Raw genomic sequence first — 17,500 nt, forward strand, 5'->3', positions numbered from 1 at the left:
TTCGTGAGGGCATCTTAAGCCATCGTATGACCGCCGGTGGAGTTTTTCAGGCTCCGGCAGCAACTTCGGGAGCGATGGCAAAATCTTTGGCATCACAAAGCATTGCCGAAGGACCTTGTGAAGGCTCATTTACGTGTTGACTTCGTGTGTCCATGTTGCCCTTCGTAAGGCATTCGTGAGGGCATCTTAAAGACCCTGTGAAGTGTGCACCTGTGCATGATCTGTTATGCTAATACGTATAGTAATGACCAAAATTGTCCATTGGAACCCATATCAAAAGATGTTGGAATAGCAACGAATTTGACGAGTTTTGAATTTTCCGGGGAAATCTGCAGTCGACCTTCGCCTTCGTGGGCGTGGCTTGCGATCTACTGCGTGACGTCACGAGATGGACGCCGCCGCACTGTTTACATTCACCACCGTTCATTTTTTCTCTTTTTCAAAGTCGAATTTCTCAACGTTTTTGAGCTAGTATTTTCCTGGAAAGTGTGTCGGAGTCGACTGGAAGTGATTTCCAATCGAGAAAACCTGACAATGGAGGCGACAGTGAAGAAAGAGGGATGAAAAACACAGGGGGAAACGATGCATTGCCGCTGGCTGTAGTAATGTCAAGTCTGCCGAAGTGGCGATGTTTCTGTTCCCAAAAGATGAAGGTGAGCCTGGCTGGGGTCATTATTTCGTAGATTATTTGATTGATCATGATAAATAAAGACCACTGGTCGATTCGAGAGAGAGAGAGAAAGAGAGACTGACAGAGTTACAGGGTTGTCGTTAGCATCTGGTGCTAGCTCGGAGCTAACGGAGATTAGCTGTTTCAACAATAAGGAGAGGGAGAGTGCTCTCCTGTGGGACTGAGAGAGATAACGTCAGCTCAGGGAGGTAAACTGTAGTTATCTCAGTGGGTTTGGTCATCTATGTAAACAAATATTTCCATCTATGTAATATTAGTTGTATAAAATAGGTTAAGAAATCCTTCCAATGTTTTTTGATTATTGAAATATATGTTTCATATGAGTGTTGAGAGCTGTATCCATAAATCTCTTAATGTTGCCCTCAAAGTGCACCAGATTGATCACTTTCCTCATCTATCCTGTCCGAAAAGCTGTCCAAATCAATCATTTCTCTCACACTAGTATCACTTTCCAGAGTCTCCGCCATGTTTACAATCGCAACTGGGTACATCTTGTGACGTCACAGCCACTATCGTCTGCAACTTCCATTAGGCTCAGACGGCAAAATTAATAATTCATTAATTCATTAATTCTGAATTATTAAAAATTATTTTAGCCATGAACAGGCACAATGATATGTAAGGAATGAAACTGCCATTTCATTTTGGTGCAAAAACATGCACTTCACTGGGCCTTTAAGCCATCGTATGACCGCCGGTGGAGTTTCTCAGGCTCCGGCAGCAACTTCGGGAGCGGTGGCAAAATCTTTGGCAAGTCAAAGATGGCTTAAGAGGCCCTCACGAATGGCCCGATGTTGAGCCGAATTTGAACATTTCCTTTATCGTGTGTCCATCTGGTTGTTTTATTGCACAACAAAATCATGTAAATAACCCAATTTGTGTTCTGTGAAACTAAAAAGGATATCATATATTATTTTGAAGGCGAGGAAGTTGTTGTTGCTATGGAAACAACATGACGGAGAAAGCTTAAATCTTCTACATATAAAGACGGGGAAAGTAAAGAACAAAGTCTGAAAATATCAGTACAGTATCATAATGCTTTAACATAATCGTTCGTGTTTCTTTTGTTGTATCTCTTAAATATAATGTAAATGTTGCCTTCGTGTGTGGTTCGGGGCCATCTTCGTGCAAAATTCACAATTCCATATTTGTGTGTCCATCGGGTGTCAATTTCGGGACAGTGTGACAGGGGCTTAAACCAGACACACTACTCTAAAGAACAATTTAGAATATACAGTATGTAACTTAAGTCTCAGAACATTATGACCTTTTATTGTAAACATTCAACTTTTTAGGAAAATATCTAAAGCACTTTTTCATATTTTCATTTTTTCAACATAACGTTTCAAATGTATTTCCTTTTTCTCAGACATTTATTTTTAATAAAGCTTATCTTATTATTTATTCTCATCATTTTAAAAGTTTCTCTGGAACATCCAACTTTATTGTCTCTATTTTGAAACTGTTTTCAAAAGAGTTCGACTTTCCTTTTTCAAATCTCCAAAGGAAATGGAGACACAATAAAAGAACCAAACTAATCCCAGTCCAACATCAGAGGACATATTCTGTTTACTGTTCCTCCTCTTCATCACACTCCGCTATTTATAAAGAAATAGGACATTCTCACAACCACATTTGCATATTGCTGCTCTTTGATTGGCCCAATGAGAAAAATAGGGGGTGATGAAGAGTAGGAAGATGAAGAGGAAAAGCAGTTTTATTAACATCTGAGAAAACATCGGGTCAAAGATATCCTCACTTCAGTTCCTTTTATGGGTCAATATGTAAAAACACTGGAGCCTACAATTCCCATAATGCAACCTGATAAGCCCTTCATACATTGTTACTCTAATGTATAACACACACTAATATAGGGGCTTTACTCTTAATGTATTCAGCAGAATATGGAACGAACATCTGTCAGCAATTAACAGTGTGTGCATCTCGTTAAAGATGGCCGCCGGTCCCAGAGGAGGAAACAGAAAGTGATGTCCTAATTATGCAGAGAGCGTCTCCCATAGCAACATGAAGCAGAAAAGCATTTCCGGAAACAAAATCATGTAATTAAGGATACGTGAAGTCTTCTCATATGATTACCATGAACACATCAAAGCTCTCAAACACTTCTCATGTATATATTTATCCTTTCATGTATTATGTAACTCACAATAGTGTATGATAATGAGGTGGCTTGCTGGACCCTTGTGCCAAACAAGGACACAGTACAGTATGTAATGATTGTGATATAAACACAATGAGAGTTGAAATGATTGGTTATTTGAACTTATCTAACGATAAAGTGAAAGAACATTAACGCGTATAAGGAATATCTTTATAGTGCGTTACCTCTGCAGAAAGAGATGCATGCTAAGGAACAGATTTTCCTTTTTCTGTGTCATTAAATATGAAAATGTATGTATATTTTAACATAGAGTAAAGTCACGGCTCGCCACTGGTGTAACGCCACACACACTGATCCTATGTAACGCCACACACACTGATCTTATGTAACGCCACACACACTGATCCTATGTAACGCCACACACACTGATCTTATGTAACGCCACACACACTGATCCTATGTAACGCCACACACACTGATCTTATGTAACGCCACACACACTGATCCTATGTAACGCCACACACACTGATCTTATGTAACGCCACACACACTGATCCTATGTAACGCCACACACACTGATCTTACTGTATGTAACGCCACACACACTGATCTTATGTAACGCCACACACACTGATCTTGTGTAACGCCACACACACTGATCTTACTGTAACGCCACACACACTGATCCTATGTAACGCCACACACACTGATCTTATGTAACGCCACACACACTGATCCTATGTAACGCCACACACACTGATCCTATGTAACGCCACACACACTGATCTTATCTTATGTAACGCCACACACACTGATCTTATGTAACACCACACACACTGATCTTATGTAACGCCACACACACTGATCCTATGTAACGCCACACACACTGATCCTATGTAACGCCACACACACTGATCTTATGTAACGCCACACACACTGATCTTGTGTAACGCCACACACACTGATCGTATGTAACGCCACACACACTGATCTTATGTAACGCCACACACACTGATCTTGTGTAACGCCACACACACTGATCTTATGTAACGCCACACACACTGATCCTATGTAACGCCACACACACTGATCTTATGTAACGCCACACACACTGATCCTATGTAACACCACACACACTGATCTTATGTAACGCCACACACACTGATCCTATGTAACGCCACACACACTGATCTTATGTAACGCCACACACACTGATCTTATGTAACGCCACACACACTGATCTTGTGTAACGCCACACACACTGATCCTATGCAACGCCACACACACTGATCCTATGTAACGCCACACACACTGATCCTATGTAACGCCACACACACTGATCTTATGTAACGCCACACACACTGATCCTATGTAACGCCACACACACTGATCTTATGTAACGCCACACACACTGATCTTATGTAACGCCACACACACTGATCTTACTATAACGCCACACACACTGATCTTATGTAACGCCACACACACTGATCCTATGTAACGCCACACACACTGATCCTATGTAACGCCACACACACTGATCTTATGTAACGCCACACACACTGATCTTATGTAACGCCACACACACTGATCTTATGTAACGCCACACACACTGATCCTATGTAACGCCACACACACTGATCCTATGTAACGCCACACACACTGATCTTGTGTAACGCCACACACACTGATCTTATGTAACGCCACACACACTGATCTTATGTAACGCCACACACACTGATCCTATGTAACGCCACACACACTGATCCTATGTAACGCCACACACACTGATCCTATGTAACGCCACACACACTGATCTTATGTAACGCCACACACACTGATCTTATGTAACGCCACACACACTGATCCTATGTAACGCCACACACACTGATCCTATGTAACGCCACACACACTGATCTTATGTAACGCCACACACACTGATCCTATGTAACGCCACACACACTGATCCTATGTAACGCCACACACACTGATCCTATGTAACGCCACACACACTGATCTTATCTTATGTAACGCCACACACACTGATCCTATGTAACGCCACACACACTGATCCTATGTAACGCCACACACACTGATCCTATGTAACGCCACACACACTGATCTTATCTTATGTAACGCCACACACACTGATCTTGTGTCTGACCTCTCTCTTTCCTTTGATAATGAATTCGTCAGTCTTCACTTTACTAACCCAATCATCGCTCTCGTTCCAGCCTCGCTCTCCTTCCCGGACCTAAATTACTGTGCACCGGGGGAAGATGAAGAAAGAAAGAGTGTGTGTGTGTGTGTGTGTGTGTGTGTGTGTGTGTGTGTGTGTGTGTGTGTGTGTGTGTGTGTGTGTGTGTGTGTGTGTGTGTGTGTGTGTGTGTGTGTGTGTGTGTGTGTGTGTGTGTGTGTGTGTGTGTGTGTGTAGCGGCCTGTAATACATAACCAGGTAATCAGATCCCCCTGTGGAGCAGTGTGTGATTGTGATAGCCGTTAGCCCCCAATTATCAAACCAATTTCCTATTGAACAGCGGCGACTCCTCTCAGCCATGATACTTAATTAAATCCTCACATTGCTCACACCTCCATCCTGATGGAGAGAGACAGACGCTCCGGGAGGAAATACTTCAACTGCTCCTTTTATACAAAGGTTATTTCTGTAAATTAGGTTAAGGATTGGAAATACAAATAACATAAAGGTCATGTTATTGGAATATTGAAACAGCTTCTTGTTCTGTCTTCTCAGGAATCAGTTTTCAGTTTCAATAGTAAGTATTAAGTAGAATACATTTTAGTTTAGTGTTAACACTCTTAGTTAAATATACTATGAACTGACAAAACCCTGTTCAAGCCTCTTCAATGTAACACGGCAAAAAACTTGTAAAACATTGTATTTATTAGCATTTATTCAATAAAGATGGAGGGTCACTTGTTCGTTCTGCACTGGAAAACAAATCTAAATGTCAACAGTTTTCATGCTACACTATGGAGACATTGATTTAATGGACGTTTGAAGCATTCATTCGGTTTTTGGAGACAAAACTGCTAATTGATTGAACGATACATTGAGTGTGTGAATTATGCAGATGTTTCTTCTAACCCTAACCCTAACTATAATTCATTTAGATCAGGGGTGTCAAACTCAAACACACAGTGGGCCAAAATAAAAAAAATGGGTACTAGTCGAGGGCCGGGCTGGTTCAATGTTTATTGCAGAACTTATTGAAATGAACTTATTGCACATATTAAACCTGGAACTAACAAAGCTTAAATTATTGCCTATAAAAACAACATTAAACATTAAATAATCAGTTCATTCATTTCTTATGGCTCTATCTGCAGCTTTTCCAGAGTCATTTCTTATGATTACATTTTCCCACAGGCCAACAACAGCTTCAACAAAACTATTTCCTTCAAAGAGAAAACCAAACATGCCCTGTTGTCGTGAGAGAGAAAGTGCAGAAGGAAACATCCATTAAACTCAGTGTGCTGCTCTGTGATGCTAGCTCAGATACTTGGCATCTCATCTTGGGTGCAAGGTCATCAATGCTTGGGGTCAGGCTCTGAGCTGAGGAGACCCTCAGGATGGAGTGAAGGTGTGAGAGCAATATACCGGAGGGCCAGATCTAATAGTGATTAGAAATTATCATGCGGGCCAAAATTAAATCCACCACAGACCGGATTTGGCCCCCGGGCCTTGAGTTTGACACATGTGATTTAAAGGAAAAACATCAGAATATTAACTGATACACACTTTTTAATAGCAGCACACACTGAAAACACTGAAATGTTGACTTTAATTAAATGTATTATAGAGGTCACTACAGTGGACAGCTATTCAAAAGGTGTTTTCTTGTATATGCATTTTTTTTGCATAGTTGCACCATCAGCCACTACATAGGACCCTATTGCATCATCCCATACACTGCCCCTCAGTGGAAAGTCAGTGTAAGTGCATGATACATCTCTCTAAACCAAGATGGACGACAGAAAGCCACATGGACCAAGTCACCCATTTATATCTTGCCAATCCTTTTATGGAAAGCGTCCCCTGCAGGTATAAAAAATGTGGTTACATCAAGTAACAACTAAGGAATCATATAATTCATAAATTATCAAAGTATTGATTTTATGTTTGCAGGAAATCATGATTAACCACCTGTCCACTGCAGTGGACGTCATGCATCACTGGCTATATTTAAACTACAATTCATACTGGTACTGCTGCTGTTGTACCCAGGGCCGTAAAAATACTTCATCTGCTATATCTTTTTGGGCCGTAAATCAATGTACTTATGTTATTATAATGTAATTTGAAGTTTGCACATCTTTATTTATCATTTTTTCAAAATGTAAATCTCTTCAGTTCAAACCCTGAACGCATACTGTCCACCTGAGTGGACATATAAAAATGTCTTTGACAATACTAGATAAAAAAAAAAATCCTGACTGAGGCTTTCATAATTCATGCATGAAAGGGTTAACACATTTGACCTAACTGTATTAGGTTAGTTGAAAGCAATAATATTAAGTTGAACCTACTTTTTTTTCAACTAATCTATTACACTTATGTGAAATCTGATGACATAATACACTCCATTAAAGTCAACGGTGCAGTTTTTTGAATGTATTTTTGATTTATAAGTATTTATTTGTGTTTGTAAGGATCCCTAAAAAGACTAAACAACCAAGTGAAGATAGAAACCGTCAGAAAGTTCCCCGTTAAGGATCTGTTTGTATCGGAGGATTAATCTCCGGCATCAGTGAACACCTGCAGCCTCAGCGCTCTGATTAATGAACGGCCGCGCCGCAGATCCATCCGCCGCCACTGCTCAGCGCAGTTCATTTATCCCCAAAAGAGAGGCGGCCATCTTGTAATCACTTCATTCATCAAACACGGAGTCCAGAAGGAGGAAAGCTGCCTCGCTCCCCGAGGACGAGAGGAGGGAACGTAAAGGACAAACAGATGGAGAAAGAAAAACCGTGTTACCGCCTGAACGCGGAAACCATTATTCCTCCTTTGAAGAACGGTCAGAACATCTTTAATTTTGTTCTCCTTTGTTAGTTTTTTAAGTTTCTTAGCTTTTCCAATTTTTAATCAACTTTCTTTGCTTTTATGTTTGATGGTGCTGCTCTTTTTTCCCGTCTTGCAGAGATTGTTCTACATTATTTTCTGCAGAAATGCAATTCATTGATCAAAGAAAAAAGTAAGTTCTCTCATTATTATGAAATTCAGTATTGTAATTATCATCCAGCTGTTGTTATACAGGTTGTTGTGCATGAGGGTCTGCAAAGGCTAACATCCCTGTTTCTCTCCAAAACGCCTCCATAGCACTCCCTTGAACCTAATGACATCACTATGTAACACTCGCTCTTCTATTGGCTAGAGCTCCAACACATTGTACGTGATAGGCTAAGGGCGACATCTCTAAGCTGTTGACCAATCACAACAGAGGCGGCCAGCAAACCAATCAGAGCAGACTGGGCTCTGGTTTCAGACAGAGGGTGAAAAGAGGTGCTGCAGCACAGAGAGTATGAGAGCAATAAATAGCTTTCTGAACATTAAGGAACATTAAATGTCACAGTCGAGACACTACATACGATACGATATACTTTAATGGTCAGATCAAGTCTGAAATTTGACTTGCATCACAGCAGCACCATTTGTAACATCAACAGACAAATATCAATACATGAAAAAAAACCAACATCTAACATAACATCAAAACCACTGAGAGAAACATGCTCAAAGACCCTTTTACCGTGTGGAATGATACTGGACCTGAACATGAGCAGAATATGACCCCTTTAAATAGTTTCCTCGAATATCTTATTCATCGGATACACCATTCTGAGATACATTTAGAAATAAACAAGTCCTAAATAAAACAAATTGTCTCCATAGCATATTTCACATAACATTATTAGGTTAGTTGACAGCAATACTATTAACTTGAAATACAAAATAGTAGGTTCAACTTGATATTATTGCTTTCAACTAACCCAGTTATTTGAAATGTGTTGAAAGACAACGTTTCGGTTTTCTTTAGTGCTCCCTACACGCATCACACCAGGTATCTTTGAGACGTCGGTGCACAGATGAGATCTGACTGCAAGCTGGAGCTCTTTCTGCAGGATTTCAGCAGCAGAACAAGAACAACAAAAAAACAAGCAGCGACTCAGATACAAGCTGAGAGAAATACCATTGTTTCTCGGAAAGGTCACAGAGAAACAAACAGACCGGTCTGAATAATCTGGAAAGGTTTTTTTCTTTTTATTTGAAGGTCAGTTAGTGAAGCGGACCTTTATGCTTCACGGAGATTATATTCAGGCAGAGCAAACACACAAACCTACAAAGAACTGACCTACAATGTGTTATTTTTAAAAGAATATATTAAAAAAGGAAAATATGCAATTAGGACAAAAGAAGACGCAATGCATTAATGAGAGTGTGTTGAACAGTTACACTCGTCCAAATGTATAACATTACGTATTGAACTTGTTATGTTTATTTGAGAGCTATTATGCTAAAATCAAAATACCTAAAAAACATATATTATAAAATATGAAGCAATACTATTGATTAAACAACTCAAAAGTATATGGAATAATTGCAACTATCTTCTGTTTAACCAACTACAACATTAAATAAGCGCTTATGATATGGGTATGCTTTTAGTAAAACATATATCTTGTAATTATACATTATATCTTGCTCATAGTTCTATACTTTAACTTCAGTACATAATACAGTATGTTAATCTATGGCATTGCTTTTACCTAAATTCATATTGTGATTACTTCTTCTATAAGTGTGCATGCAATTCTTATAATCCCTAACCATTTTTATCAATCTGAATAAATAAAGTTATTTATTTTCTTAACCTTCCCGTTGTGTTCGGGTCAAATCTGACCGATTTACTACTTTCATCAATCATAACCTTTTTGTTTTACATTCGATTGCATTAAGGCTTCATGATATCCTTCACAGTAGACATTTGAACATATGAAATTGCTGATCATTACTTTCATTGAATTTTGGATGATTTAGTCAACTTTGTAACACCCATGGTGTACCCGGACACAAATGACCGCCATAAAGAAAAGGAATCACTCACACACACACACACACACACACACACACACACACACACACACACACACACACACACACACACACACACACACACACACACACACACACACACACACACACACACACACACACACACACACACACACACACACACACACACACATGTTCAGTGTCCATTCTTTGTATATTTACTGCAGTTGTTCATGTATACCAGTAGTCTGATACAATATTTAAAGTTTGAAAATCTGTCAAATGCAATGTCGTGATGATTAATGGTTGTTGTGTAATAGCAGTTAAAACAGGACCGGTCAAATTCGACCGCGAACACCAAAGTAAGGGGGGGGGGGGGGGGGGAACGAACACAACAGGAGCTCCCATAATGAGATTTAAGAAAAAAAAAGTTCATCTTGTTTTGGAGACTCTTTAGTTTTTCTCTTTTTTGTCGTGGCTTTTTTTCTGTCTCTTGTGTTGAATAAAGTCTGCTTTATTATTTATTATTTGTCCAAACCCCCTCGTTGTTTTTCTCCCTTAGACATTAAAGGAACTTCAGAGTTTATGCGACCTGAGAACAGAAAACACAAACTGACATAAATACCAACGCCAGCTCTCTAAAGGTTACAGAGAGACTAAAGTTTAAAAAAAAAAAAAAATGTCACAATGGTAACAATGATTTGTCTTTGACATTATTTAATAATAATATTAATAATACATTGAATTTTTATAGCGCTTTTCCTGGTGACGCTTTAACGACGATGAAGGGTGAAGAGCAGGCATTCAAAGGGTCAACACACGTTTTCTGTATATTATCTCAACATTTAGCCAGTCTTTTGAATGAAAACATTATTAAATGTGAAGGTGAAAAGTACATTAATATTCTTGTAAAATCTGCATTCATTTATTATACTCCATGTATCTGGGACAAACAACCCAAAAACGTACTTAATTTAAATTGAGACCCTTCTGTTTGCTGCTTCCTTTTATTAAATAAAACGACTAATCATATCTTACAATCCTCTTTAACTTGTATTCTTGTCATTTGTATCTGTTTTATTCAATTTGAGCATTTATATATCTATTCTCTTGGCTTTTTAATGACTGTTTTTTAAATGTGATTTATTTATTATAATGTGTCTTTAGCACAATGCCCTAATTTTACATTTCGTTTAATCGTTTATTTGAACCGGGACAGTGCACATTAATGAACATTTTAAACAAAATAATGCTTTCAAATGTAAATAAGCCGGATTTTAGCTTTGAGCTAATTTCCATCCGTAGTCCCGTCACATACAGCATTTATGAACATAACATTCATATACATAGCAAATGCTATTAATGCATGAGCATAAATATATAGATAAACTTGCCTGGCCTTGCATTGCATTGAAAGATAATGAAATATTTACATTCTCTTGATCGGTAAGCCAGTTTATTATCTGATGTCTCCTTTAAAACAACAACCACCATCATTGGTTTGATCAGGTTTGAGTTTTTCAGAGGGATTCGGGGTGTAAAGACAACAGGAAGCTGCCGATGAGTCTCTGGATCTGAAACAGGCAGCATCGAGTCTGCAGCTGGAAATAACCCCGAGCAGCCGACTCACACACCTCTGATCAGTGACAGAGCAAACTCTCTCTTTACCACCAACAACACACACTTTTCCCGGCTTCATCTCCAAAAACACAAACTTCAACACACACTTTTACCTCCTCAGCCCCAACAGCACAAACTTGGTGTCTTTACTGTACCTCAAACAACACAAACTTCAGCCCCAAAAACACAAACTTACAACTCTTTAACTCCAACAACAACTTTAGCTCCAACAATTCAAACGTTGTCTCTTCAGCTCCAACAGCACAAACTTCAGCTCAAAAGACACAAACTTAAACATCCATAACACAAACTATTAACTCTTTAGCTCCAATAGCACACACTTTTACCCCCAACAATAAGAACTGTTTCTCTTTGGCTCCAACACAAACTTCAGCTCAAAAGACACCAACTTCAACCCGTTAACCCCTGAGCCTGTTTTTTGGGTCTCAGGCTCGAAAATGACATTCCCAGAACAAATGACCATATCTTCCCTTCTAAAAGGGTTGCATTAATAATCTTTGTTCTCAAAGCAAAGATAAACCTGTGAGTCGGATGTAGAAAAGTCAGAATCAATATAGATATTTTTATTTTACAGTAAATTCAGATTGCACATAGTAAAAAAAAGTAAATTATAGTTTCCGTTCAAAAATAAAACATTACTTATAGAGAAAACCACCCTTGAATGATGGGATGGTAGACTAAAAGCTTTTGGAATCCAAACTATAACATATAATAAGTACCCCGTATCAAGATTGATGCAAAACAAGTGACATTTGACCTTTTTAGAGAGATTTAGAAAAAAGAACCCACTTCTGGGGTCATTTGGGTGGATTTGCCATATCTCTGGAACCCATCGGTCGATTTTGATGATTGACACCTCTTTTTAATCGTTAGAGCCAATGGAATTGAGGGGAAGTTCCTAAAATCCATCTAAAAATTACCATTGGTGAATGAGAGTGATGCGCAGCCAGCATGCCCAAAACCGGAAGCTCTCATACACTCTCGTAGCTCTCATAGCAGCTATATATGAAAACTACTCTTATTGACATAAATATTATGATGGATTATCAGCAATCATTTCAAAGTGACACAGAGACATTGGATCAACCTTCAGCAGTGTTTACATGCGTTTTAATGCCATTAAACACAACTTTTGATCAGAAAACAGCAAAGGTAAGACGTTATTTGCCGTTTTGGTGAGTTATGGTCACACAGTCATGATACGAATACCATTGGAATCTGTGGAATCTCAGCTTTCATACGATATCTTGTTTGTGCAGATCCGATGAAGTATACAATATTTCTACCGTGAGTTATGTGCTAAGTGCTTTAGCACTCTTTCGCTTAGTGCTAATTCAGACGCTTGGCTTTAAAGTTGTGTTTTGTTTCGGTCAAAATGGTTCATATCGTCAGTTACCTGAGTTTCTTCCCATTAAGTGGGTATGACACATTAATAGGTTGTTAAATGTTAAGAAGCCCTGAAACACAGTTTTGTGAAAAAAAAGCCAGCGGACGGGGGCTATGGGGCTTAACAGGTTAACCATCCATAACACAAACATTACAATATTTACCTCCAACAACAAGAAGTTTAACCCCCAACAATACAAACACTGTCTCTTTACCAACATCAACACAAACTTCATCTCCAAAAACACAAACTTTGACTTTCGTATTTTTCGCTAAACTTGCGAAAACACACTTTGTTTGAATCTTGAGCATTCCTTAAAGTTGTAATTGTCCCGACGGAAAGCATTGCTGATGTAAGGAAAAACTAAGATCTGAAGACAAATCTGAAGGAGAAAGTATCTGAATTTCTATTGAACAGAGCTTTATAGAGGAGAGAGCAGCAGGAGAGTTTCTTCAACTCAGATAAACAACTGCTAAGTCTCTGAAGATCTCCAGGAGAGGCTGTAAGATGCCTGCAGAGGCAGAAGCAGTCACTCCAGCTGCTCATCGCCTCCAGATGGCAGAAAGAGAAACAGAAAGGCAGCCGGTGATGAAATGATATGCAACACCGAGCTGTTCCAATCTGGCTTTGACTTTTTGAACCCTGCGGTCCAGATGAAAAGATGTGGAGGATTTACGAAGGGAGGATGCAGTTATCTGTGTTTGTTTCCAACATAAAGTGCAAGTTTAGCCACAAGCTGTGAACTGATACATCCTCAGAGAAGATGCTTCATCTTGACTCTTTACAATCACTAAAAAAACCTTTATTAAATCCTTATTTCTCCCTAAAATCACAAAACACGTACATCTACGGACTGGTTGCAGTGAAGAATGATCAAGAATAAGAGAACAGTACAAGTACTTGTTAAAGGGGAATACATTATGAACAAATTCCTTTTTTTGTGCTTTTACATTTGGGTATTTGGAGTGTCTACAAGCCCCCAAACTGTGAGATAAGACAATGCAGTCCAATGCAACGCAATGAGTTACAGACGTAGGGTGAGCGCAGGTATATTCCACTGATATGGGAATGATTAGTTTCATTACATAACAGGAAATATACAGCGAGATAGGACAGACAGTTTGTAATGGAGGGACGCAAATGGAGAAGTTTGATGAAACCCATAATGATGTAACACCTGACTGCTTTTTGTTTCCTATGATTCCACCAATAGAAAACCATCCAAACATAAAAAAGAAGTTCAACACGTAAAACGACGGTGCTCTTGGTAGGAAACAATAAGTTAGATAACATGAAAGGTTGAAAGCTGGTAAAACGTTGGACCGTGATAGGACTGATAGGTGATGTATCAGAAGGGATGGACAAACAAATGTTTAGTTGTTGTTAAATCAGCATGCTTTTTGTCTTACGGTCAACGCAGGTCGGTTTGGCGCGAGTCGTCCCGGCGATCTGTCCTTTCTTGCAGGCGCAGCGAGCCGTCTGCCGGGCGATGGTCCTCCTCGGCTGGCTGCTGTCTCGATCCAGAGTCACGATCTCACAAGTCCCTGCCAACAGCTGACCTGAGGGAAGAACCGAAGTACATCAAGTTAACAAATGGCCTGGTTGAATACTCAACTCTAATTGGTCAATTCGCAAATTCCACGGTCTGTTTTATCCAGTGGCGAACAGTGTCTATCACAACTGGACCTTCTGTAAACGCCCTCCCCCGGATTCGAAAATGTGGTTGTTCTAGTCCAGGGGTCGGCAAACCCTGGCACGCGTGCCAGGATTGGCACGCGGCACCGTAACCAGTGGCACACTAGGAATAAGTGGAATAAGTGTGCAAAATATTTAAATTGTATTTTCGGATCCTGAACGAGACCGCCGCCAGAGCGCGTCTCCCGTTACTTGCAGAAGGAAGCCATGCACGCAACGCAGCCCCGCTCTCTTTATCTCCAGGTGACTTTCTGCCGCTTTCCTCCGTGGTGCAGTGCTGATCGTTTCAACACGGAGGAAAGCACTTCACTAATTGCAGTACCCATAAGGAGCTGTACAAATGCCGCAATTTTGCGTGGCTGTGTATTTAGTTGAAAGCCCAGTGGCGATCTGCTCATCTCTCATCGAAATAATATGCTACAAAGGGGGCGGACTGGCCATCTGTGTGTTGAACTTTCCTGTCTGCTCCCAGACCGTACTCGAGGAGGGCAGAAGCAACAAGCTTCAGGTTCAATAACCCACTTTAGCTTAAATGACTGGAGAGAGGTGAGCTCTTCTTGGGAGGCCGTTGCATTTATTTAGCTGTTCTTCTGTTTCACAAAATACATCACAGACCTCTGTTTTTCTGCTGCCTCGTTTCACACGCTTGCTCACTGTCGCTCTACCATCCACAAACACAGGCACAAGCCACACCCCTCTCTCTCTATCTCTCTCTCTTAAAGGGACAGCGATCTCATCTCACTCTGCATGACCCAACGCGACCCTAATATCATAACATGTGTGCTCTGGAGAATCACAGAACGGACGATCGTCCTTATTATTATGCCGTTTAAACCAATTACTTAAATTAGTTTGTTAAATTCGGCATCGTGTATGTTGCGACACTGCTTCCCCGCAGCAAGGCTCCCCCGCCCTCCTGCGGATAGTTGACGAGCGTTAAGCTCCTCAACCCCCCCCCCGTTGATAATTCTCGATAGTTGGCACGCTGATAACAATCTTTTTTTTAAATGGCACTTCATATCAAAAAGGTTGCCGACCCCTGTTCTAGTCAGACGGACGTCACAGAGTCACTTTGCGTTGGACAGCCTTTTTTTATAATGTCCGTCTTTTTACTGAATGGTCGTCTTGAAAAGGGTACTAACAACGATTCCGCAACAACATCATCTTCACCTGTTGCCGTTTTGACGTAAAAAAACAATAAAACTTCAAATGAATTGCTACGTAGCACTCATGCTTGATCCTGAGCCAGTGAACTACCGGGGCTTCTATAGTACCCTGGACCCGAGGGAAACTCCGAAAGAATACGCCTATTGGCTACAAATCAATATATGATTGGTTGATCAAACTGTCAGTCCAAACGTACGCTCTCATTCAGTGTAAGGGCCAGGGCATTCTATCAAGGATATAGAATACCTTGGTTGAAGGATATTCTAACCAGAGACCCAGAGAAATATCTGATGTAGTGACAAAACCATTCAAATGCGTAATGCATGGACCGAGATATACAAACAAATCAACGTAACAATGTAATATTACAGAAAACACAGATACGATACTCATTTATTCCATTTATTTACATGTTTTATATCATTAATGTAGTTTTATCTCAGTGTTCCAGGGTATTCTCTGACGGTTCGCCACTGGTTTTATCTGCATAGCAGAATGTTGCTAAGGACGCTCTGAATTCAGTACCATGTGCAGCTGAATCAATCCGCAGAAAGACATCTGGTAAAAAAAAATCTATTTAAAGTGGACCTATCATGCCATATTTGAAACATATATTGTAGGGCCATACCTATATAAAACATGTCTGTGAAGTTCTTTTTTCAAAATACCAAACAGATCATGCTTTTTAGCCATGCCTCATTTCGCTCCATTTGCTCTATTCCAGCCCTGTTTTTGCAGGGGCTGATTCTGCTTTTGTGGCAGACTACAGCGCCACTTACAGGCCTGGCATATGTACTACAGCGTCTCCAGCGCTTTCGGGCAGTCTCTCATTCCCCTGATAGGTGGAGAGTTGCCCATATAGGCGGAGCACCCCTTTTCTGACGTCAGAACAATTCAAATAATAATCAGCTCCGTTGCAGCCCCGTTTTTAGAGATTTGGGTATGGCGGAAAATAGAGAGGGTTGTGTTTTCTGACACTTGGTGAGTTCCTTGACACACCGGGGACACATATTCATGTATAAAAGACGTACAGAAGTGCATTTTGCATGATAGGTCCCCTTTAACATTTACCACAATGTAATACTTTTTGAATATTCATTTTTATATTTGTGGAGAACCACTATACTTTGGATTCATTAGGGAGAACTGTCCCCAGTAAAAAAGCTGAAGAAGACAGACAGGAAGTAAATAATAACAGGAACACAACATGGGCTCTGGCAGTGTTTAAAGACTGGATAATGGAAAAGGAAATGTGAACAGACTTGGACAGTTACAGAAAACCGCAATCAGAGTTGCGGTAATTTTAAGTTGAGTTCATAAAATATGTTTAAATACATTTTTTGTGTGAAATTACTTAGTGATTTAGTAAGTTGCCTTGACATAATCAGGATAATTAGCAGGTAGCTGGTCATTTATTCAAAAGAAACCCCAACAGCGTAAGAAGGACCCAGTGTGTATTGATCTATTTTGCAGTGATGACCCAACACAACAGGTAACAACAACATGATACAGACCCTTTGTCCCTCGTTAAGCCAACTTCTGTAGAGAAAAAAACATATATTCCCTCGCAAAACATTTGGTTTGGTAATTTGCAATGTTTTCTTTTCATTTATTTTCTGGTCTCTTGCTTTGAACTGAACTGGTGATTAATTCTGATTAGATCAGAGAAAATAATACCATAATGAGTTCTGCTTCCGGACTTTATTGTCAACTGAAGCGCTGACT

The 17,500-nt window shown here is 39.9% G+C and overlaps 2 protein-coding genes across 2 annotated transcripts in view; both read right to left on the reverse strand.

The window, feature by feature from the left end:
- The window catches only part of LOC307038436 (E3 ubiquitin-protein ligase TRIM21-like), a gene marked incomplete at its 3' end in the record, with an annotated part of 73,683 nt that overhangs the window by 11,536 nt on the left and 44,647 nt on the right, over positions 1–17,500 (reverse strand). The gene's annotated exons all lie outside the window — the stretch shown is intronic.
- Positions 1–17,500, reverse strand: part of LOC307038467 (chemokine-like protein TAFA-5) — a 38,388-nt gene that overhangs the window by 8,965 nt on the left and 11,923 nt on the right. Inside the window, exon 2 of the mRNA XM_079679868.1 lies at positions 14,323–14,472. Coding sequence (XP_079535994.1) covers positions 14,323–14,472 — 150 coding nt within the window. The remainder of the gene's footprint in view (positions 1–14,322; positions 14,473–17,500) is intronic.

Source organism: Notothenia rossii (assembly GCF_949606895.1).
Source record: "Notothenia rossii genome assembly, chromosome: 5".
NCBI classification, from domain to species: Eukaryota; Metazoa; Chordata; class Actinopteri; order Perciformes; family Nototheniidae; genus Notothenia; species Notothenia rossii.